Source organism: Peromyscus eremicus, chromosome 1, assembly GCF_949786415.1.
Source record: "Peromyscus eremicus chromosome 1, PerEre_H2_v1, whole genome shotgun sequence".
NCBI classification, from domain to species: Eukaryota; Metazoa; Chordata; class Mammalia; order Rodentia; family Cricetidae; genus Peromyscus; species Peromyscus eremicus.
Window position 1 is genome coordinate 76203319 of NC_081416.1, and position 19853 is coordinate 76223171.

General features: G+C 52.5%; 3 protein-coding genes across 3 annotated transcripts in view; 2 read left to right on the forward strand and 1 right to left on the reverse strand.

The window, feature by feature from the left end:
* The first annotated feature begins 4595 nt into the window (after nt 1-4595).
* Il27 (interleukin 27) lies at nt 4596-9732 on the forward strand. Its single transcript, XM_059266910.1, has 5 exons — nt 4596-4626; nt 6300-6460; nt 6545-6643; nt 7766-7924; nt 9432-9732. The coding sequence occupies exons 1-5, from the start codon at nt 4596-4598 to the stop codon at nt 9675-9677; spliced, it is 696 nt and encodes a 231-aa protein (XP_059122893.1). The 3' UTR covers nt 9678-9732.
* A 129-nt stretch (nt 9733-9861) lies between these two features.
* Apobr (apolipoprotein B receptor) lies at nt 9862-14046 on the reverse strand. The gene is made up of 4 exons (XM_059266901.1): nt 13920-14046; nt 11125-13614; nt 10774-11039; nt 9862-10689 (listed from the first exon to the last, which is right to left on the reverse strand). The coding sequence occupies exons 1-4, from the start codon at nt 13974-13976 to the stop codon at nt 10620-10622; spliced, it is 2883 nt and encodes a 960-aa protein (XP_059122884.1). The 5' UTR covers nt 13977-14046; the 3' UTR covers nt 9862-10619.
* Nucleotides 14047-15338: 1292 nt separating this feature from the next.
* Nucleotides 15339-19853, forward strand: part of Cln3 (CLN3 lysosomal/endosomal transmembrane protein, battenin) — a 10663-nt gene continuing 6148 nt past the window's right edge. Inside the window, 10 exon segments of the mRNA XM_059258159.1 lie at nt 15339-15673; nt 15886-15986; nt 16145-16223; nt 17173-17269; nt 18170-18241; nt 18637-18716; nt 18820-18905; nt 19574-19594; nt 19597-19645; nt 19730-19851. Of these exon segments, the coding sequence (XP_059114142.1) occupies nt 15941-15986; nt 16145-16223; nt 17173-17269; nt 18170-18241; nt 18637-18716; nt 18820-18905; nt 19574-19594; nt 19597-19645; nt 19730-19851 (652 nt within the window). The 5' untranslated portion in view covers nt 15339-15673; nt 15886-15940.

The window sequence follows — 19853 nt, forward strand, 5'->3', positions numbered from 1 at the left end:
CACTCCTTTCTCCTCCTTCCCCACAGGGTTCCCAAACTCGACCTAATGTTTGGCTTTGGGTCTCTGCATCTGCCTCCATCAGTTGATGGATGGCGTCTCTCTGATGACAGTTGGGCCAGGCACCAATCTGGTCACAGGAGATGGCCAGTTTGGACTACTTATCTGCTATTGCTAGGGGTCTAAGCTGGGGTCCTCCTTTGAGACTCTCATTATATATCCTTGGTTGTCCTGGAACTCACTATGTGCCTACCATCCTGTGCCTAAACATATTGTCATGGAACCAACAACCTTGGAGGACAAGAGGTAAAGCCTTCATTTTTCCCTGTAAAAGGACATTGTAAAGTTAGGTCTAGGAATGCAGGTCTGTTTAGATGCAGGACGGTAGGCAGGAGAGAGCTGGACAATGAAGTCCCTTGTTCATTCTGTGAGTAGACACTGTAGGATTTCTCCTGGTGGGCTCTCAATGATAGAGAGTGCTTAGCATATTCAAGGCCCTGGGAGAAAAAAAGAACCTTAGCTATAGGGACACATGCCTAGAATCCCAGAACTTGGGAGTCTCAAACAGAAGGATGGAAAGTTCCAGGCCAACCTGGGCTATATGGCGAAATCCTTTTTTTTTTTTTTAAGTGTGTGTGTTGGGGAGTGGGGAGAGCCTGGCATTGTGGCACATACCTTTAATCTCAGCACTCAAAAAGTAGAGGCCAGTCACCTGTGAGTTCTAGGCCAACTTGGTCTACAAAGCAAGGTCCAGGCCCGCCAGGGCTACACAGTGAGACCCTGTCTGAAAAGGGGGAGGGAGCTGGAGAAATGGCTCAGCAGTTAAGGGAGCTTACTGACCTTTCAGAGGACACCAGTTCACCTCCCAGCACCTATGTTAGTACAGTTGCCTGTAACTCCGGTTCCAGGGGATCGAACACCTTCAATTGCTTTTAGCACTCACATGCTATAAACAAACCCCAATGCAGACATACACATATACATATAATTAAAAATAAAACAGATGTTTAAAAACAAAAACAAAACAAAGCCCCCAGATGGAGTAATACAGCCACATCCACCTTCCTGTTGGAGGGAGGGAGAGCTGGGTGAGCATCAGGGGCTCTCCACCTGGGCTCAGAAGCCTCCAGGTGAGGCTCAACTCCAGGCCTTCCTGCCTTCCCCACAGGCCATCTTGGTGGCACCATGGGGCTAGTTCTGCGCTTGGGCACTGATGTCACATGACCTAGGGATTCCCCCGTAAAGCACAAGCTGGAAACACAGGAGCTGAGTTCCAGTCTCCGTTCTGTTACCGCTCTCCACGTGCCTCCTGTAAGACTTTCCTTCCCATGGCTCCGCTGAAATCAGTAAATGCTGCCCCCCCCCTTCAGGGTTCCCCCAGCTCTGGAGAACCCGCAGGGTGTGGGAAAGAACGAGAAACTTGGCAGATGGCCCTTTCACTCTTGCTCTAGGTTTTAATTTCCGTGTGTAATCAGTGGCTGACTTTGAAACTAGCTGTCAAGTCTCAATGAGGAAACTGAGGTCCAAGATTGGCAAGTTACACACTAGGAGCCACACCCCCAGCTTCCTCAGTTCCATTTCTCACCTCTTACCACATCCCTTCCATTTCCTGCTGGCTCCAGCCTAAGCCAGAGCACCTGGGACATTGAAGTGGGAAGAGTTCAAGTTTGAGGCCAGCCTGGGCTACATGAGACCATGTGCTTTTTTTTTTTTTTTTGAGGCAGGGTCTCTCTGTGTAGCCTTGGATGTCCTTGCAGACTAGGCCAACTTCATAGAGATCTGGCTACCTCTGTTCCTGAGTACTGGGATTAAATGTGTGTGCCTCTGTGCCTGGCTTGAGGCCCTGTCTTACCTAGATAGCTAGAGATAGAGAGATAGAGAGATACATAAAGAGATAGAGCCAGGCGGTGGTGGCGCACGCCTTTAATCCCAGCACTCGGGAGGCAGAGGCAGGCGGATCTCTGTGAGTTCGAGGCCAGCCTGGGCTACCAAGTGAGTCCCAGGAAAGGCGCAAAGCTATACAGAGAAACCCTGTCTCGAAAAACCAAAAAAAAAAAAAAAAAGAGATAGACAGACAGACCAACTGACCGACTGGTAGACGAGGTTCGAAAATAAAGCATTAAGGGCTAGCAAGATGGCTAAGTGAGTACAGTACAAGGCCGAGGATCTAGAATGGATCCTTAAACCTGAATAAAGGTGATAAGAGATAACTGACTCCACAGAGTTTTCCTCTGACTACCACATGTGCGCTTTGACACACATGCCCTATACACACACACACACAAAAAAAAAAAAGATAAAAAATTAATAATGGGGCCGGGCAGTGGTGGCGCACGCCTTTAATCCCAGCACTCGGGAGGCAGAGGCAGGCGGATCTCTGAGTTCGAGGCCAGCCTGGACTACAGAGTGAGATCCAGGAAAGGCGCAAAGCTACACAGAGAAACCCTGTCTCGAAAAACCAAAAAAAAAAAAATTAATAATGATAATAATAATAATAATTAAGCAGGGACAGGATAGAAAATGCAGAGACAAGTGGATGGTTTGGGTTGGGTTTCGAGGAGAATTGTGTAACTCCCACCTGAGGGAGGATTTTATTTGTGGGGTGGGCCATCTGAGAAGGTGAGACAGGAGTTAGCTGGGACCTTTCAAAGAGTAAACTCTTCAGCTATGTGAGCAAAGGAAGGAGCAGCAGATGCAAAGGCCCTGAGGATCTGAAGTTCTAAAAGCGATGAGGAGGCCGGTGTGGCAGAAGCATGTGCGTGGGAGTAAAGTGAGCAAGATACGACAACTGCAAAGCATCCGTTTGGGATAAGGTTCGTGTCAGAAGGGGATGAGCCGTGACCCCAGGGAAACCAAAAGGGAACAGGTCCAGGGCTCGGCATTCTGACAGGCGGAGTCACTTGGGCAATACTGGGCACAGCACTCCAGGTGCTAGAGCTGGCATAAAGTGAGGGCGCCTCCAACTGGCGGTCATGGGAAGTGATGAAGGCCGGAGGGACTGGTAGGGAAGGCCGGGGTCCAGAAGGCTGTAATCAGAGAGGTGATTTATTCATGAGGGGGACAGACAGTGGGAGGGCCAGTGGACAGAGCTGAGGGAGGACCAAGGGCTGTGCTCCATGGTGGGAGTGGGGTGGCTGTGCAGAAGACCAGACCAATCTCTGTCCTTATCATCCCCTAGCCACCCCCTACACACACACACATACATCAGAAATGGGTGGAGGAGCTGCTGCTCCTGGGACACGGCAGCAGACACCTGACGGGACCAAGGTGTTCTGGTCCAGTGTCCCTTTCCTTCCCTGCAGCACTGGATCAGCCTCCACGACTTGGTATCTCCCTGGCACTGTGTCCCAGGCATCTTTGAGTGGACAGTGCTTAGGCAGAGCTGAGGAGCTGGGGTACCCGAAGGGGGAAGCCCCCTTGGTTTCTGTCTCACAGCGGGAAACCCCACAAGTCCCAAAAGGAAAGTGGGAGTTTGGGGAAGACCAAGAAACCCCCATGCTCTCTCAGAAGATGGGAAATCAAGGGTGTGGCTGAGAGCAGGGTTGTGCCAGAAAGGGACATTGTGGTCAGGCTCCATCCCTGACCATGGTCTTCATGGTGCTGAAACACTGGGATTACTGTGGGTCGTGGCTGAGGCTTGAATCTCATACAATCCCGAGCTGGCCACAGGCTAAACCTCAGCTCTGGTCATTGGTTGAGGTCTTATGCTAGCCTAAGCTTTCACCTCACCTGAGTCACAGCCTCAGTCAGAGGTTGCACAACTCTGTCACTGAGGAAGCCCTGAGCCTGACACTGACCAGCCACAAGCAGAGGGTTTACTGATAGCTCTGGCCCCAAACACAGAGAGAGCACATATACTCACCCCAGACTAGGTACTGAGTTCAGCCCTAGTCCAAGTTCTGACCCTTAATATGGACTGAGCCCTAGTCCTGTGTGACTCTGTCCATAGACTGAGCCATTGTCTGAATAAAGCTGATCATGATAGCATGGCCTTGAGATGGGTCTCCTTCAGCCCTGACACTTGGTTACAGACACCTGAATGCCTTCCCTCAGTGCATCAAACTAGTCCCTGCCAGCCCCACACAGACTCATTCCTCACTATGGAGCTATGACTTCCCGCACACTCTTCAGCCATCTGGTAAACCAAATGAGGGTATGGATGAGTCAGCCCCACCAAGTCCCCTCTTATGGGTAATTCCCTTACCTGGCCATCTGTCATTCAAAGGACAATGGACTGGCAAAGGCCCTTGGATACTAGTGACAGCAGAGATGTATAAGGAGGTTGGGTCTTTTGGGTCCCACCAATGGACAGAACTATGTGAGTGGACAGAGTCCCAGAGGTGGGGAGCTGAGGGAGGAGCTGGACCTGGGAGCCCAAACCGTGGATCTGGAGCTCAGATGGGCTGAAACCCTAGCTTCCCGCCACCCCCATGCTTCCCCCTCTGGGAAGGGAAATTACATTTCCCCATTTTAGAAGGGAAGACTCAGTGAGCAGAAAGCTGAAAGTACAAGCACGACAGAAAGCGAAACTGGGCGCAGCCCCCAGTATAAGACCCCCCTGCCCAGGAGATGGCTGCACACAAAGGCTGGGCCCTGACATGGGCCAGGTGACAGGAGGCCTTGGCTGGCGTGAGTTGGAAGCTGGGACTGGGCAGAGGGGTGGGAGGTTTGGTGGAGCCTGGGAGAGTTTAACAGGTAGAGTTGGGGCAGAGGGCTGAGGGGCAACACTTTGGCCAAGCTAATGGACACGGCCGGCTGACAATGGCAATGAGCCTGGTGTGAGTGGACAGGGGCTAGAGCAGTGGAATTACAGCTTGCCCAGGCTGGACCAGTGATGGGACAGCTCGGCTGGGATGTGTAAGGAGGACTGGATAAGCAGTCTGGCCAAGAGTGGGACTATGTAGACAAATGAAGACTGAGAGCTGAGGACAGTCAGAGGGACGGGGGGGGGGGGGGGTGGCACTGGAATAAGTGGTGACTGGGACCAAGGGGGCAGCCCCTCTGGAGCTTAAAAGGTTGCCCAGTCTGCAGCTGGTAGCTGAGGAGCTAGGGACAGAACTGTAGGGAAAGGGGCAAGTGGCAGGATGGGGCGGAGACCAAGAGCTGGAGGACGAGGGCAGGATTCACTACAAAAGGGGTCTTGAAGTATCCAGAACCTAGAGAGGAGGTAAGTGGGTATGAGTTAGAACAGCTTAGTCTGGGGTGTGATATTTACCAGGGCCCAAGGGTACATGCTTTGTCCTCATCCTAGAGGTAGGCAGAATTGTGTTTTGCTTTACTCTTCAGGATGCTAAAGAGTCAGAATGGTTCTCAAGCCTGAATGCCAAAGATCCCAGGCTCTACCTACTTCTGAGAGTCCATTAACCTCTACCGAGGGCACTTAGAGGCGGGTTAGAGATTATGAATGGACAGAGAAGGGGCCTGGGAGGAGCAGGAGTAGGGCTGGATTTGGGGATGGTTTTGGTTTGGGTTTCGAGGGGAATTGTGTAACTCCCAATTGAGAAACCTCTGAAGACTGCCCTCTTCCCAGTGCCCCCACTCCGGAGCCCTGCTCCCCTCTTGGGAGCCTGGGACACAGAGATAAGAAGTGACCTGCTCAAAGAGGACTAGGAAGCTAACCTCCTCCTTCCCATGAGTGCCACCCCACCCCATGTCCCTTTGTACTATGCTGCTGGTTTACCCCAGAAGGGTTCCAGTGCATGATGGCTTACTGCCTTCCATCTGAGTCCTTGGAAGAGAGCCACTCACTGGCTTGGTTAGGTCTTCCCTATGGCCCTAGGTCAGTTCAAAGCACCAAAGCTGCTTGGGTGTGCCCAAGGAATCCTTGGCAGAACATGGTGTCCCCACTTCTGAGGCAGGTGGCTACTTCGTCTGAGTTCCCTGGGCAAGCATACTGGCCTGTGTTTGGAAGGATCTGGAATCTAATCCTGCCTCCCTGTTCCTCTCACTGTCTAACTTTGGCTAGTCACTTTACCCAATCTCAAGATCTTTCTCTGCTGTAAAATGGAGAAAGTACTAGCGACCAGGCTACATGCATGCAGGTATGCAGGCAATTGACCAAGGGAGTTTGTGTGTGTGTGTGTGTGTGTGTGTGTGTGTGTGTGTGTGTGTGTGAAGACTCTACCTTTGTCTTCTTATAACAGTGGCACTTGTACAGAAATGGCACAGGGCAGCCTCTGTGGTCCAAATGGAGGTTCTGAAGGGGCAGCTTGAAGATGCCAGTGAAAGGGACTCAGAGCATGTATAACTTGTATAACTTTCTCCAGGGGTCTCCATCTTGTCCCCTTTCCTCCTCTCTCCAGGGCTCAGCCTGCTGCTGCTACCCTTGCTTCTGGTACAAGCTGGTGCCTGGGGGTTCCCAACAGGCCCCCTGAGTCTGCAGGAGCTGCGCAGGGAATTCACAGTCAGCCTGTACCTTGCCAGGAAGCTGCTCTCTGAAGTGCAGGGCTATGTCCACAGCTTTGTGAGTCTCCCTGAGGCAATCGGGTCTGGAGGTGGGGACACCCCTGTGTCCCACTGGGCCCCACTAACAGAACTTACCCTTCAGGCTGCATCTCGATTGCCAGGAGTGAGCTTGGACCTTCTGCCCCTAGGACACCATCTCCCCAATGTTTCCCTGACCTTCCAGGCATGGCGTCATCTGTCTGTGAGTGAAGGGCACGGGCTGGGGAGACTGGCAATGAAGCATTGACATGGACAAGGGTTTGAGTGAATGTGGATCTGCAGATTTATGTGGTTAATATGCCTCCATAGAGGTGAAGCTGGAAGCCGAGGATAGTGGCACACATCTGTAATCCCAGTACTTGGGAGGCAGAGACTTCACTTTGAGAGAGAGAGAAAGATAGGAGAGGAACAAAGGGAGATGGAGTATGCTGAAATTTGAAAATGGGAACAGGAAGATGGTGAGAATGACTTTAGGTGGAGGAAGAGGTGGAGCTGGGATTGAGATGAGATTGGGAAAGGAGGTAGTTGTGGGAAAGAGATGGGCTGGTCACTGGGAAGGGAGTTGGGAGTCAGGTCAGAGATGAGAAGGCCTTTGTGGATATGGGTGAAAATTAGCCTGGGGATGTTAGAAGGGGGTGGAATGAGCAAACAATGGAGACTGCAGAGGGAGTTGGGTTGGCGTGGGAACGAGGTAGCAAAGCAGGTAGAGATGTTGGAAACAGGATGTGATTGACAAGTTGGATAGGGTAGCAAAGGAAGGAGTGGAATGAGGCTGTGGATGGAGGGGGATAAGCTGAGTTGAGGCCAGAGAAGAGTATGGGCCAAGAAGGAGATGGGATAGAGCTCAAAGCAACGGTGGGGGAACCCAAGAATAAAGTCAAGGAGGCAGCAAGAGGGCTCCGTAGATAAAGGTGCTTGCTGTCAATCCCTGAGACCCACGTGGTGGAAGAAGACCACCAATTTCAGCAAGTTGTCCTCTGACCTCCACAGGTGTGTGCACATGTACACATACACACATGCTAAAAACAGACACAATGTAATAATATTTTGTTGTTTTTTTGAGACAGGGTCTCACCACTATTTGCTCTGGCTGTCCTGGAACTCACTATGCAGACCAGGCTGGCCTCAAATTCACATCTACTTGCCTCTGCCTCCCAAGTGAGAGGGTTAAAGGCATGCACCACTACGGCCGACACAATCAATTTTTTAAAGAGTAAATTTGAGGATGAAATGGAATCTGGAATGAAAAAGAGACCCACATAAAGCTGGGGCTGGGTTTGGTGTTCTGCAGGTGTCTCTTGACCATCCCCCCTCCCTTCAATAGGACCCAGAGAGGCTCTGCTTCCTTTCCACCACACTTCGGCCCTTCCCTGCCCTGCTGGGAGGGCTGGGGAGCCAAGGGACCTGGACCAGCTCAGAGAGGGTGCAGCTGTGGGCCATGAGGCTGGATCTCCGGGACCTCCACAGGCACTTACACTTCCAGGTAGAGTGCCCACTACACCCTTGACCCCTGGTATCGACAAGCAAAATGTGCTCACTGGCTCCCTTTTGAAACACCCCTGTGAACCAGGTTGAGGAAGCCTGGGGAGACATTCCAGATCCTGTGAGTGAGTAGCCTGGCTCTGCCCCAAAATCTCTGCCTGCTCTTGGGGATTGAACTCCAAGGAAAGAAGAACCTGGGGTCACCCGGGACAGACTCTGTCATCATCAGGTCCAATATCTGTTCTCCTCTCCCTCCAATTCTGACATTACTCAGATTCTCCTAGACATTTCGGAGGGCAATAGAATTTTTACCTTAGTAAAAGGAGAATAGAAAACGCAAGCAAGAGCGAGAAGTAGTTATGTCATACTTGCTGACTCTGAAAAAAAAAATCCTAAATAGCAAAGAGGGACTTCCTGAGCAGCGGCCCCCCAGGGTGACCCAGGAGATCAATCCTACCCTGTTTGTAGCACCTTGCTCTATTATGGCCATTTTTTTAAATAAAAAAAAAAATAGGTAAGGAGACTGGAGAGATGGCTCAGTGGTTAACACCACTGGCCTCTCTTCCAGAGGACCTGGGTTCAATTCTCAGCACTTAATGGCAGCTCACAACCATCAGTTCCAGGGGATCTGGTGCCTTTTCTCATCTCCTTGGCACCAGGCATGTAGGTGGTGCACAGACATACATGCAGGGGAAACACCCATACACATGAAATAAATGTAAAAGTTGATTTTTTTTTTTAATCTAGTAAGCCAAAAGTGTGGTGATGCATTCCTGTAGTCCCAAACACTTGGCAGGCTGAGGCAAAAGGATTGTGAATTCAAGGCCATGCTGGAGTTACATAGGAAGAGTCTGCAAAAACAAACACAAGAAACAGCTGGAGAGATAGCAGTTAAGAGCACTGCAAAAACAAACACAAGAACAGAGCTGTTCTCTCAGAGGATAAATGCTCACAAACATCCACAATGCCAGTTTCAGGACATCCAGCACCCTCTTCTGGTCTCCAAGAACACCAGTCATGCAGGCAGTACACAGGTTACATACATGCAGGTAAAATGCTCATACACATAAAATAAAAATAAGTAAATCACTGAAAATTAAAAAAAAAAAACATTTTTTTTTTGGACTGGAAAGATAGCTCAGCAGTTAGGAGCACTGTTTACTCTTGCAAAGGACCCTAGTGTGAGTCCCAGCATCCACACGGTGGCTCACAGCCATCCTGAACTCCAGTTCCAGGGACCTGATGCCTCTTCTCATCTCCTCAAGTACCGCACACACGTATTGCACACACATACACTAGAGTACACACATACAAAAATAAACAATTTTAAAGGAAAAGGAAACAGAATAGCAGACTCAGATAAGATGTGAGACGCTGACACCAGAGGTCTGAGGTAGAGGCTGTCCAGAGCAATCACATGCCTGTGGTCGTAGATGTCATTAGGAGGTGATGGGTAACTCTTAGGTTCATGAAGTGGTACTGTGTGACCCATGGATCTTTTCTCACAGGTGCTGGCTGCAGGGTTCAACTGCTCTGAGGAGGAGGAGGAGGAGGAGGAGGAGGAGGAGGAGGAGGAGGAGCTGCTCCTAGGGGCTCTGGATGGCCCCAGTCAGGTGTCATCCCAAGTGTCCTGGCCCCAGCTGCTCTATACCTACCAGCTCCTACACTCCTTGGAGCTTGTCCTGTCTCGGGCTGTCCGGGACCTGATGTTGCTGACCTTGCCCCAGCACCCAGGCCCGGCTTGGGGTTCCTAAACCTGGCTTCCAGCCCTCTGGAGGGACTTTTAAGCTCCCTTCCCACATCCACTAAGACTCTAAGGCTGGAGTCTGGCCGACAGTGCAGGACAGTCTCTGGCCCGTTTGCCTTAGACCAGGCAGGGTTTCACTAGTCCCCAGCCCTGACCCAATAACTTAAAAGCCCAACAGTCCTCACCAGATATTTATTTCTTGGATATTTATTTATTTTTAGAAAATGATGGTTTATTTATTGTTTCATTCTTGAGTTAGGCCACCATGCTGGGTGCCTAATAAAGCCCTCTGGCCCACTTTGTGTCTCCACGTCTTCACAGGAGTGTCTGACACCCACTGAGCAGGAGAGCTTGGGAACAGTCCGAAGCTTCTGCCTACCCAGAACCTCTCGCTACTCCTATGTTCTTGGAGTTCCTGCAACGTTCCCCAACTCTGGCCTGGAGGTTACCATAGCAACCTGCAGTTGTGATATTGAGCTATCATTTTAGAAACTCAAAGCAACTGGTCTGCTGCCCATGGCCATTGACTCCAGGCAGCGCTCTTTATTTTGGAGGGAGGGGGGGCTTCCACCCCAGAGGTGTGTTATCTTACATAGCTCTCTGTGGGGCATGATGGGTAATTGGGGGGGTGTTCATACAGGGAAGATTTAGGGGAGAAGAGTCTTTCCAACCCTGTCTTCCTTGTGGTCTCCTGAGTAGCCGAGACAGATGGGAAAGGTGACCAGGGCAGGGACCTATGACAGATGCCAATGGGGCAGGTACTCCACCAGCTTACACTGGGGAATTAAACTCCTTAGATTCAAGGTCTTCATAAACACCTGGTTTAGCTGAGGCCCAGAGGGTGAAAACGATGTGTTCCAGTAGCTGAGGGAGTCAAGGGTAACGAGAGTCCAGCAGAGCGTTCTGACCCTCCCTTAGGAGGCCTGTCTCACAAGGGCTCTAGGCCCTGTCACTGTGGCTTTGGCCGGCTCAGTCGGGTTTGCAGCTCCTGCATCATGCCGGGATGAGCGAAGCCAAACCTGCAGAAGGAACAGACCCATGGGAGCTGGACCCCAATGCCCACAGCCTCCTCACCAGCCCAAGTGTAGTGCCCCTGCGCCTACCCGTGTCCCAGCACTTTTTTCCTGGCTGGCATTGGAGTCCCTTCAGGCCTTGGGGCACTTAGCTCTGAAGTTTCCTCTGGTTGAAGAGGTGACGGCTCAGGGAACAGCTCCTCTTGGGGTTGGGGACTGGGAGGGTCATACTGCTGTGGCTCAGGAGCAGAGATTCGACGTAAAGAGGGCCTTGAGCGCCGCCGTGAGGAATTCCGTGAGAGAAGCACACGACTTCGAGGGACGGAGACATCCAGGCGGGACCCAGGGAGCAGGGCCTACAGGGCAAGGGAGACAGATGACTGTGGAGAGCTGACTTCCAAATTCTGCTTGTCCCTCTCGGGGTCCTGCTGGAGTCCTCACCTCACTCCAGTCGCTGTGAGCATCCCCTGGGGCACTTGCTGTGACCCCCGCTGATTCAGAGAAGCCAGGCACAGCTAATGGGGGAATTTGGTGTGTCTGCTGGCCTGAGGTGTCCTCCAGAGCTTCTGGATCATTCTCCTGGATCTCTGTCCTCTGTGCTTCTCTCACGGCATCCTCCACGCCACGTAGCTTTTGTGTCTCTCCCTCAGAGTTGTGGGCCCTCCACTCTCTTGATAGCCCTGCCCTAGCCTCTTCTTCCAACAGCATCTGATCTCCTAGGAGCCCCTCAGTCTCCATGACGGTTATAGACCTCTCAGCTCTCCCTGCCTGGGAGCCTAAAGTCACACCATCCATTCCCCTCATCCCTTCTGCCATCACAGATGTCCCTGTTTCTGCCTGCTCTCCCTCTCCTGTCCCACCAACTTCTTGGACGTCATAGCCAGTCACCTTCTCCTCTGCTGAGCCTTCTGAGCCAGCTTCGTGCTCACTTTGCTTCTCTGGAGCCTCTTCCGGCTCGGTGACTCCTCCAGTCTCCCCTCTGCCCTTGGAATGCCAGGCTCTCCCAAACTCCCTCTCTGGAGCCATCCCAGCTTCCCATTCTGGCCCTTCCTCGGCCCCCACAGTCCTGCTACCCAAGATAATCTCAGCAGCTGAAGAACTGGTCTGTGTGTCTTCACTGTCCTGTAGGCTCAGAGCTACCTCCTCCAGCCTCCTCTTCCTGCACGCTCTGTTTGCCTCCCAAGGCGCCGCAGCCTCCCCCTCACCAGCCTTGATTTCTGTGGGCCTGGACTCCCCCACTGACTGGCCTGTCTCTGCTTCTTGGCTTCCCTCCAGCTCCTGGCTCATTGCTATGGAGGCCAGTCCTGCCTCTGCTCCCCACCCTGGGACCTCTGGCTGTTGAGACTCCTGGCCTCCTTCAGCCTGGACCTCCACTGCCTGCCCTGTTGCAATCTCTTCCTCACCTGCTTCTTCAGCGTCTGCTTCTACCTCCTGGGTGTTTGTGCTGTCCATATCCCTTCTCCAGCTTCCCTGGGCTTCTAGCTCAGGACCTGCAAACCCCACAGGCCTGCGATAGTCCTCCAAATGTAGCATCCCCGCTGGGCTCAGGTCTGGAGCTCTCCTGGTCTCTTCCTGACCCTTCTGTCCTTCCTCAAGTTGTTCAGTCAAGGTCTGGGAACCTCTCCTCAGCTCAGGGTCCTGTCCTTCAGTGACCTCTACTCTCAATACCTCTTGTCTCATCTGAGTGGCCTCTCTTTTCTCTCCCACATACGATTCCTCAGGCCTGGCTTCTGGAGATTCTTCCAAGTCAGGCTCACCTTGAGCCTCCTTGTCCAGGGCTAGCACAGCTTCTGTGGCCCCAGAGCTCCTTTCCTCCCTGGGGGACTCTTCTGCCTGCACCTCCTCTTCCAGACTCACCCCCTTCTCTCCAGTGGCTGAGTCTTGCCTTTGCTCATCCTCAGAGCTGCCCTGTGTCTCCTGGTCCCCCACAGCCTGCCTCCCTGCTGCCTGGCCTTCAGTCATGTCTCTGGTTCTCCCGGTCCCCAGGGTCTGGGTCTGATGTCTAGCTTCAGCCTCCCTCTTCTCATCGAGCTCATCCTGCTGACCTCCTTTGCAAGCCTCTTCTAGGACCCAGACTTTCCCCGTAGCTTCTGGGATGCTGTCTTCTGGGTCTGGCCCATATTCTGCTTCCTGAAGGCCTAGGTTATCAGCCTCCTCCCTGCCTGAGGCTGTCCAGGCCTCTCTACCCAACATGGCCCAGTCCTCAGATTCTGCCTCTGGGTTTTGTGTCCCCTGTGCCTTTGCCTCCGCCATCAGGACCATCCTCTCTTCTTCCTTGTCAGCCCCTCTGGCCCCAAACCCCTCGGGTTCTGCATCCTTGGCCACCCCGTCCGTCTCTTTGCTGTCCTCCGCTACCTTCTGCCCATCAGTGCCAGCATTCTCCTCAGGCTCCCCGTGCCAGGCTGGCTGTGACTCCACTCCCCTGGCCATCCCTGACTCTGCTGCTCTGACCACCACCTCCTTTTCTTCCTTCTGTTCACAGGTTCTCAGCGGCTCCCCACTGCTCACTTCCTGCTCACCGTGCTCCCAGATCTCCTGGGCTCTGTTACTGCTCCTGTCTCTGTGAGTCCCAGGCCCTGCCTCAGGCTTCAGCGGAGCATTTGGCTCCTGGCCCCTGGCACCCTCAGCTGCCTTCCTGGACCCAGTGTCCTGCCTTTCTGCTTGGGGCCTTGGGGAGCTGTCTGCTCTCCACCCCCAGGTCTGCTCACCAGCTAAACTTCCTTCTTGGCATCTTATGATCTCTCTAGGAGCTCCTACCCTCTCGCCCTGGTCACTTCTAAATCCCTCCAGTGCCTCCTGGGCTTCCTCCTCTATAACCTTCCCTGGCTTCTCTGCGGCCACTTCCCCGGCCTCTTCGGCTGCCTGCGGCTCCCTCTCTACCGTGGGGACTGTATCTCCTATGAGGTAGGACACAAAAGCGCTGAAGGAATCCTAGAAGAGAGGAGAGCAGAGTGAAGACATTCAGGGCAAGTCTAGCCCTTGCCCCAGGGGCACTACTCCAAACAAGCCCAGGTAAGAAATCTGGGGTTGGAAATCTGTGTAAGGGCCAACATAGGGTCTATCCTGGAGTACATGCACGCACTGGCGGGGGCGGGGGATTGAAAGCCAGGAAAGACTGGAGTCTGGCTAGGAGTCTGGCTGACTGTAGGAAAGAAGCCTGAGGAGAGGCTCTAAGGGAGCAGGAAAAGTGGAACTACAGGGAATGGCCGGAAGCCTCTGGGATCTCCCCCTCTCACCAGCGCTCCCCGCAAGGCCTGATGCAGCCCAGGGAGACGAAGCCGGAGAAAATCCATCCTGTAGGTCTCTGTGTGTCCAGAAAGCTCACAATGACCATCAGTCCCCACCCACTAATGCAAGCCAGTCCTCCCCAGCACCCAAGACACTTCCTCTTCCCTTGTCTCTCCCTGACGTATCTCCACCCCAGGCCCTGTGCACCTCCCCCATGCTCTAGGATGACTTCATGACAGGCAGGAAAATGGCTGTATAGTGTCCAGGTGACTCAGGCTCAGGTGCACATCTGGAACTAAAGGGCAGAGGATCAGGCCAGAAAGGAAAACGTGGGACAGGAGACCTCAGAAGTGGGTATGGGGGAGGGGGCATGTGGCAAGTGCAGCCAGAGTGAGTCAGGTCTTGTATTCACACCTCAGCCATTTCCGTCTCCCCCAAGCCACAGCCTTCAGCGAGAGGAAGCTAGGGTTTGCGGTTCCTGATTTATCTGGGGAGAAGCAGTCGGAGTGAGGATAACACTAGTGGAAGTTCTGGCTTCCCACTTCCATGCATGAACGCTTCTCTGAGGGGTGAAAAGCCTGGATTGGTGTCTCCAACGCCCATGTCCTCAACTGTGGTTATTCTTGTACTGTGGCCATTTGTTACTCGCAGCTTTCTGTGAGCTCCTTAAAAACAGAAACTGCAGAATTTCTAGAGCCCTGCATGGGTAGTAGGATCCCCTTTCTCACTGGTTGAGTGATCTAGGAAGAACACCATAGAAGGGCATATTTCAAGCAGCAATCTTAATGACTGGTGGTTGAAAAGAGCTGGGACAAGTGGGCACAGGCTGCTAGAAGCCGTAACAGAGGAATGGGCCTGAAGAGTGGCCAAGATGCTGCCCTACCATCGAGAGGAAGGTAAGGGACTCCTTAACTGGGACAATGTGAGGTGATGTATTCCAACTGCCCCCCCCCCCCACCTCATTTTCCTAATTTCCAATGAGGACAACTGGCTGACATCACAGAACAGGAAACATCCTTGCTCAGTGAACTCAGCCCTCTGCTCTATTTCTTAGTGCTAACGGGCCTCTAAAGTCACCTATAGGTCTAACGCAGGATTAACACTGGGGAAGCAGACCTTGGTTTTCTCATCTGTAAAACCAGGGGTTGGACTACTTTCGTGATATTTGTTGGTTCTAGGGTAATATGCCAAAGGGAATTTCTTAATGCCTTGAATGTTGCCACAGATAATTCATGGGACCTTGTTTGGTGGGTGTTTTTAGCTTTCTAGGCAATCACTATTCTGAGCTACCTCTCAGTTGCTTATTTTTGGTCTTTACAACAGTCTGTAAGGACAACAGATAAGAAGGACCTGAAGCTGGACGCCTTTGCTTCCAAGCAGAACTAGTCCTTGGGGAGTCTGGTGGGTCGTGGGACAGGAGTAGGAAAGTAGCCATATTTGTTTCAGGCAAGTGAGGGCAGCAGGAAAGGAGCTGAAGCCTCCCGCGCCATGACTAGTACTGGCATATTTGGTCGGCGTCTAGAGTGCTGCTTTTCGTGGCTCTGCTTGTGGCTCCCACCGTTCCAGTTCAAAACCAGCGCTTCCAGGGCCCTTCCGAACTCTCCCTTTCCCACTCCCGAAATTTGGGAAGGCCAAAGGCGAAAACAGGACCCGGAAGTAGGAGGGGGCAACTTCTAAGCACGTGATGGGAGGAGCAGTGGTCCTGACACGTGACCCTCCAACCTGCTACTCTACCTTGCCGAGAGCTCAGCTGCTCTTAAAGGTACAGGCCCGGGGGCGGGGGCTTTGCTTTAGGCTTTGCTTTAGAGGGGCAGGGGGCGGGGTCGGACGGGTGGAGCGGGGGTGGCCACGAGATGGAGATCGGGGATCTGTTGATGGACGGTCCTGTGTAGCAGACAGCCAGACCTGGGCCTGACCACGGGGCGTTGATCCTTCGCACCCACCTGTCCCAGACTTTTATCTGTTCTCTTGAAGCCAACTCCGAACACACGCTGACTTTGAGCCCTTTGGGGCACCCGAACTCGATGCTATGGGAAGCTCTGCGGGCTCGTGGAGGGGCCTTGAGGATTCTGAGAGTGAGTACCCTTGTTGGTTGTCATGGTAACGACCACCTCTGCTCCGCGACGCTCCTGAGGAGCTCGGAAACTGGCCGGACCCCCGCAGCAGGATACAAAACACTTGGGGTCTTCGCGGACTGGAGTGAGTAGTGGGTCACGCCTTCTCTTCCTCCCAGGGGAGGAGACCGACTCAGAGCCCCAAGCCCCTCCGTTGGATGGTCAGAGTGCCCAATGGAAGAATGCGGTGGGCTTCTGGTAAGTGGCCTGAGAGTTGTGCAAAAGTAAAGTGCGACTGGAAAGCGGGGAGAGTCAAGCTGCGGAGAGCAATTGAATCCACAAATACTGAGTCAACTGGTTTGTCCTTGCCACCTGTGAGCTTTCCAAATACCGTAAAATTAGCACCGTCACCTATTGAGCACAGCCTCTTACCACCTGTAGCGTTATTAAATGTTTTCCTCCAACCATCTAGGTTGCAACTTTGTTATTTTTATTTTTGTATGGAAGGGCCTTTGTCCCGGGCCAGCCTTACACTCTACGGGCAGTGGAGGCTTGCCTTGAGTTTCTCTGCGTTTGCCTTCCAGACGCGAGGTGACAGGCCTGTAGCACCATGCCCAGCTGCCCTGCGCTTTTATTTGCAGTGCGCGTATTGAAAGCAGGGCCTTCCAGATGTTCATGGAGCACTCTACAAGGGAGCTCTGTCCACAGCCCGTTTGTGTTTTCCTAACCCTGAGCACTGCTCTGGAGATGGAAATAGAGCAATATGCTTACGGATCAAAAGGAACCCTTGGTTTTGTTTTGATTCCTCCAGCACTCTGAGGTCAGGTGAGAACTTGCCCCATTTAACATAGGAGTACACTGAGGCCACAGAAGTAGGGAGAAACTGGCTTGGGGTTTCAAGCCCTGGGTATGTCTATCATGCCACAGTATATCAGTGCATCGATGAGAAATGTCCCAGAACTGAATCTTAGTGCCAGCATAGAGGAAAGAGGGGAAAGAGTGGTCAGGGATATCTTCCTGGGAGAGCCTTGGCGCTTGGCATGAGCTACTCTAATCTCAAAGCCCTATTTCTAACCGTGACACCCACAATGTTGGAGGAAAAAAAACAAAGAGAGAGGTTGGCGTTTGAAGGGAATGGGTAAGGGAGAGATCTTTAAGGACTGTCGGTGGACAGAAAGTCAGAAGTGAAGATCTCTCCTCATTCTAGGATCCTGGGTCTTTGCAACAATTTCTCATATGTGGTGATGCTGAGCGCTGCCCATGACATCCTTAAGCAGGAGCAAGCATCTGGGAACCAGAGCCATGTAAGTGAGCCCCTCTTCACCACCACCGACCAGGGCCAGAGGTCCCCTGAAAAGCTCATGAAGTAGCCATGGGTGAACCAAGGGAGTTAAAATCCCTAGTCGCCCATACCCCAGGGCAGGAGGGATCCTGAAGACAACGGGTACCAGGTTGGTGAACTCAACTACTGGCTGGGTAAGACCTTGTTTTTTTTTTTTTTTTTTTTTTTTTTGGTTTTTCGAGACAGGGTTTCTCCGTGTAGCTTTGTGCCTCTCCTGGAACTCACTTGGTAGCCCAGGCTGGCCTCGAACTCACAGAGATCCGCCTGGCTCTGCCTCCCGAGTGCTGGGATTAAAGGCGTACGCCACCACCGCCCGGCCAAGATCTTGTTTTGTGGTGTGTTTTTTCATCTGGGCCCTGTTGACATTTGGGCTAGGTGACTGTTGTAGGTCTGGTCTGCACATTGTAAGTGTTTAGTAGCATCCCATGCCTCTACCCACTAACAACCAAAAGTGACAGCCAAGAATGTCTCCAGATGTTACAAATGTTGCTGGCAGGTAAAATCACCCCTGGTGCAGAACTTCTGGTCGTAATGGTCTAGAAAATGTATGCCCCAAGAGGAGCAGCTTCCACTTTTCAGGTTCAATAGAGAATTTGGCCCAAGATGAGATTTTCCAGATACCCAGATTTCTATATGAATGCTCTTAAATATGTTATATCCATCTTGGGGGGGTTATCATTTTCCTGTGGGCCAGTAGTTTGAGATGTTTATAAACATTCTCCTTCACTGTGCACGTAGAAAAACTAAGGCCCTAAGAAGTCCATGCCTACCCAAAGCTATCTGTCAAGGTAGGGCAGAGCTGGGACTGGGCCTTGTTTAACCTCTTGCTTCCTTGTAGGAAAGACTTTCTTCTCTCCCATAGGTGGAGCCGGGCCCAACACCCATGCCTCACAACAGCTCATCTCGATTTGACTGCAACTCTATCTCCACAGCTGTGAGTACCCATGAGGAGGCCCCCACGACCCATGCCTTTGCACCCCCATTCCCTCTGCACCCAGTTGGGACTGTCAGGATTGCAATGACCAAGACTGCCAGTTACCGGGGGCCCTTTCTGTGAGTGGTAAATATCAGCTCAGGTAACCCCCATGGTGGCTTTGTGAACTAGGCAGGGCACACTTTCCCTCTGGGGCTGAGGAAACTGAAGCCAGAGCGTGTCAATGCCTTTACATCCGTCAGAGGAGCCCAGCGCCGGGAAAGCTGGGAACAAACCCAGATCTGTCTAACTCGAGAGCCTCAACTTGCGGCAGGTCTCACTGGCTGGCTCCACCGCCGGGCTGGGAAGGTTATGTCTGGGAGGGTCTGGGTTCTTACTGTGTTTTCCTGTCCCAGGCAGTGCTCCTGGCAGACATCCTTCCCACCCTCGTCATCAAACTCCTGGCTCCTCTTGGCCTTCATTTGCTGCCCTACAGGTCTGGGTCAGGGTGGCAGGAGGAAGGCAGAGAGGGAGGTGGCGGGAGGCTGGCGCGTCTCACATGGAGGTGGCCTTCTGAGTTCCTCTCCATCTCTTCTTAGCCCCCGGGTCCTTGTCAGTGGAGTTTGCTCTGCTGGAAGCTTTATCCTGGTTGCCTTTTCTCACTCAGTGGGGTTAAGCCTGTGTGGTGAGTATGCAGCTATGTGAGGTGGATGGGCCCCGAGAAGCCTCCACAGTGTGCTGTGGGAGTAGTCTCCCCAGCTTGCCAGAGTAAAAGGGTATGTCTGTAACCCCAGGAGACTGCTAGTGGTGTTTGTTTGGGACACACACACATGCACACACGTAATTCTAACACTTGAGAGACAGGAGGATTGCGAATTTGAGGTTAGTCTGGGCCATATAGTTCAAAGCTACCCTAAGCTGCACAGCAAAATCCTGTCTCCAAAAAAAAACAAGGAGAGTACCAGGCCAGGCTGATCTATAAGTTCTAGGCCAGCCTGGACTACATACTGAGACCTTGTCTCAAAACAAAACAAAACAAAGCAAAACCCAAACCCTGCTAGAGCTTCCCAAACAAAGAGTGGGCTCTAGGAACAATTTGGAGGTGTTAACTTAGGAAGAGATGGGTGGACTGAGTATAGATTGGGCTGAGCAGGGTTGAATGATTGAGAGGATGAGGATGGGGTACGTGGAGGAGGGTGTGACTCTTTCAGATGAGACCCTGTCCTGTCCAGTCTGTTTAGTGACAGATCTGTTTTTAGCCTGATAAGCTGATAGAGAGATGAGGCTGTAATTAAACGTTGTGGGGGACTGTGACCTTCAGTTAAAGCCACCATATGCTTTTCGTCCTCCCAGGAGTGGTTTTGGCCAGCATCTCGTCGGTCTAGGAGAGGTCACCTTCCTCTCACTCACGGCCTTCTACCCCAGGTAAGCAGGCTGGGCAGGAAGGAGAGGGAGAGGAGTGCCCCCTGCTGGCTTCCGTCTTCCTAAATGCTCCTGTCTTCTCCTCAGCGCTGTGATCTCCTGGTGGTCCTCGGGTACTGGGGGTGCAGGGCTTCTTGGATCGCTGTCATACCTGGGACTCACCCAGGCTGGCCTTTCCCCGCAGCACACCCTGCTTTCTATGTTGGGGATC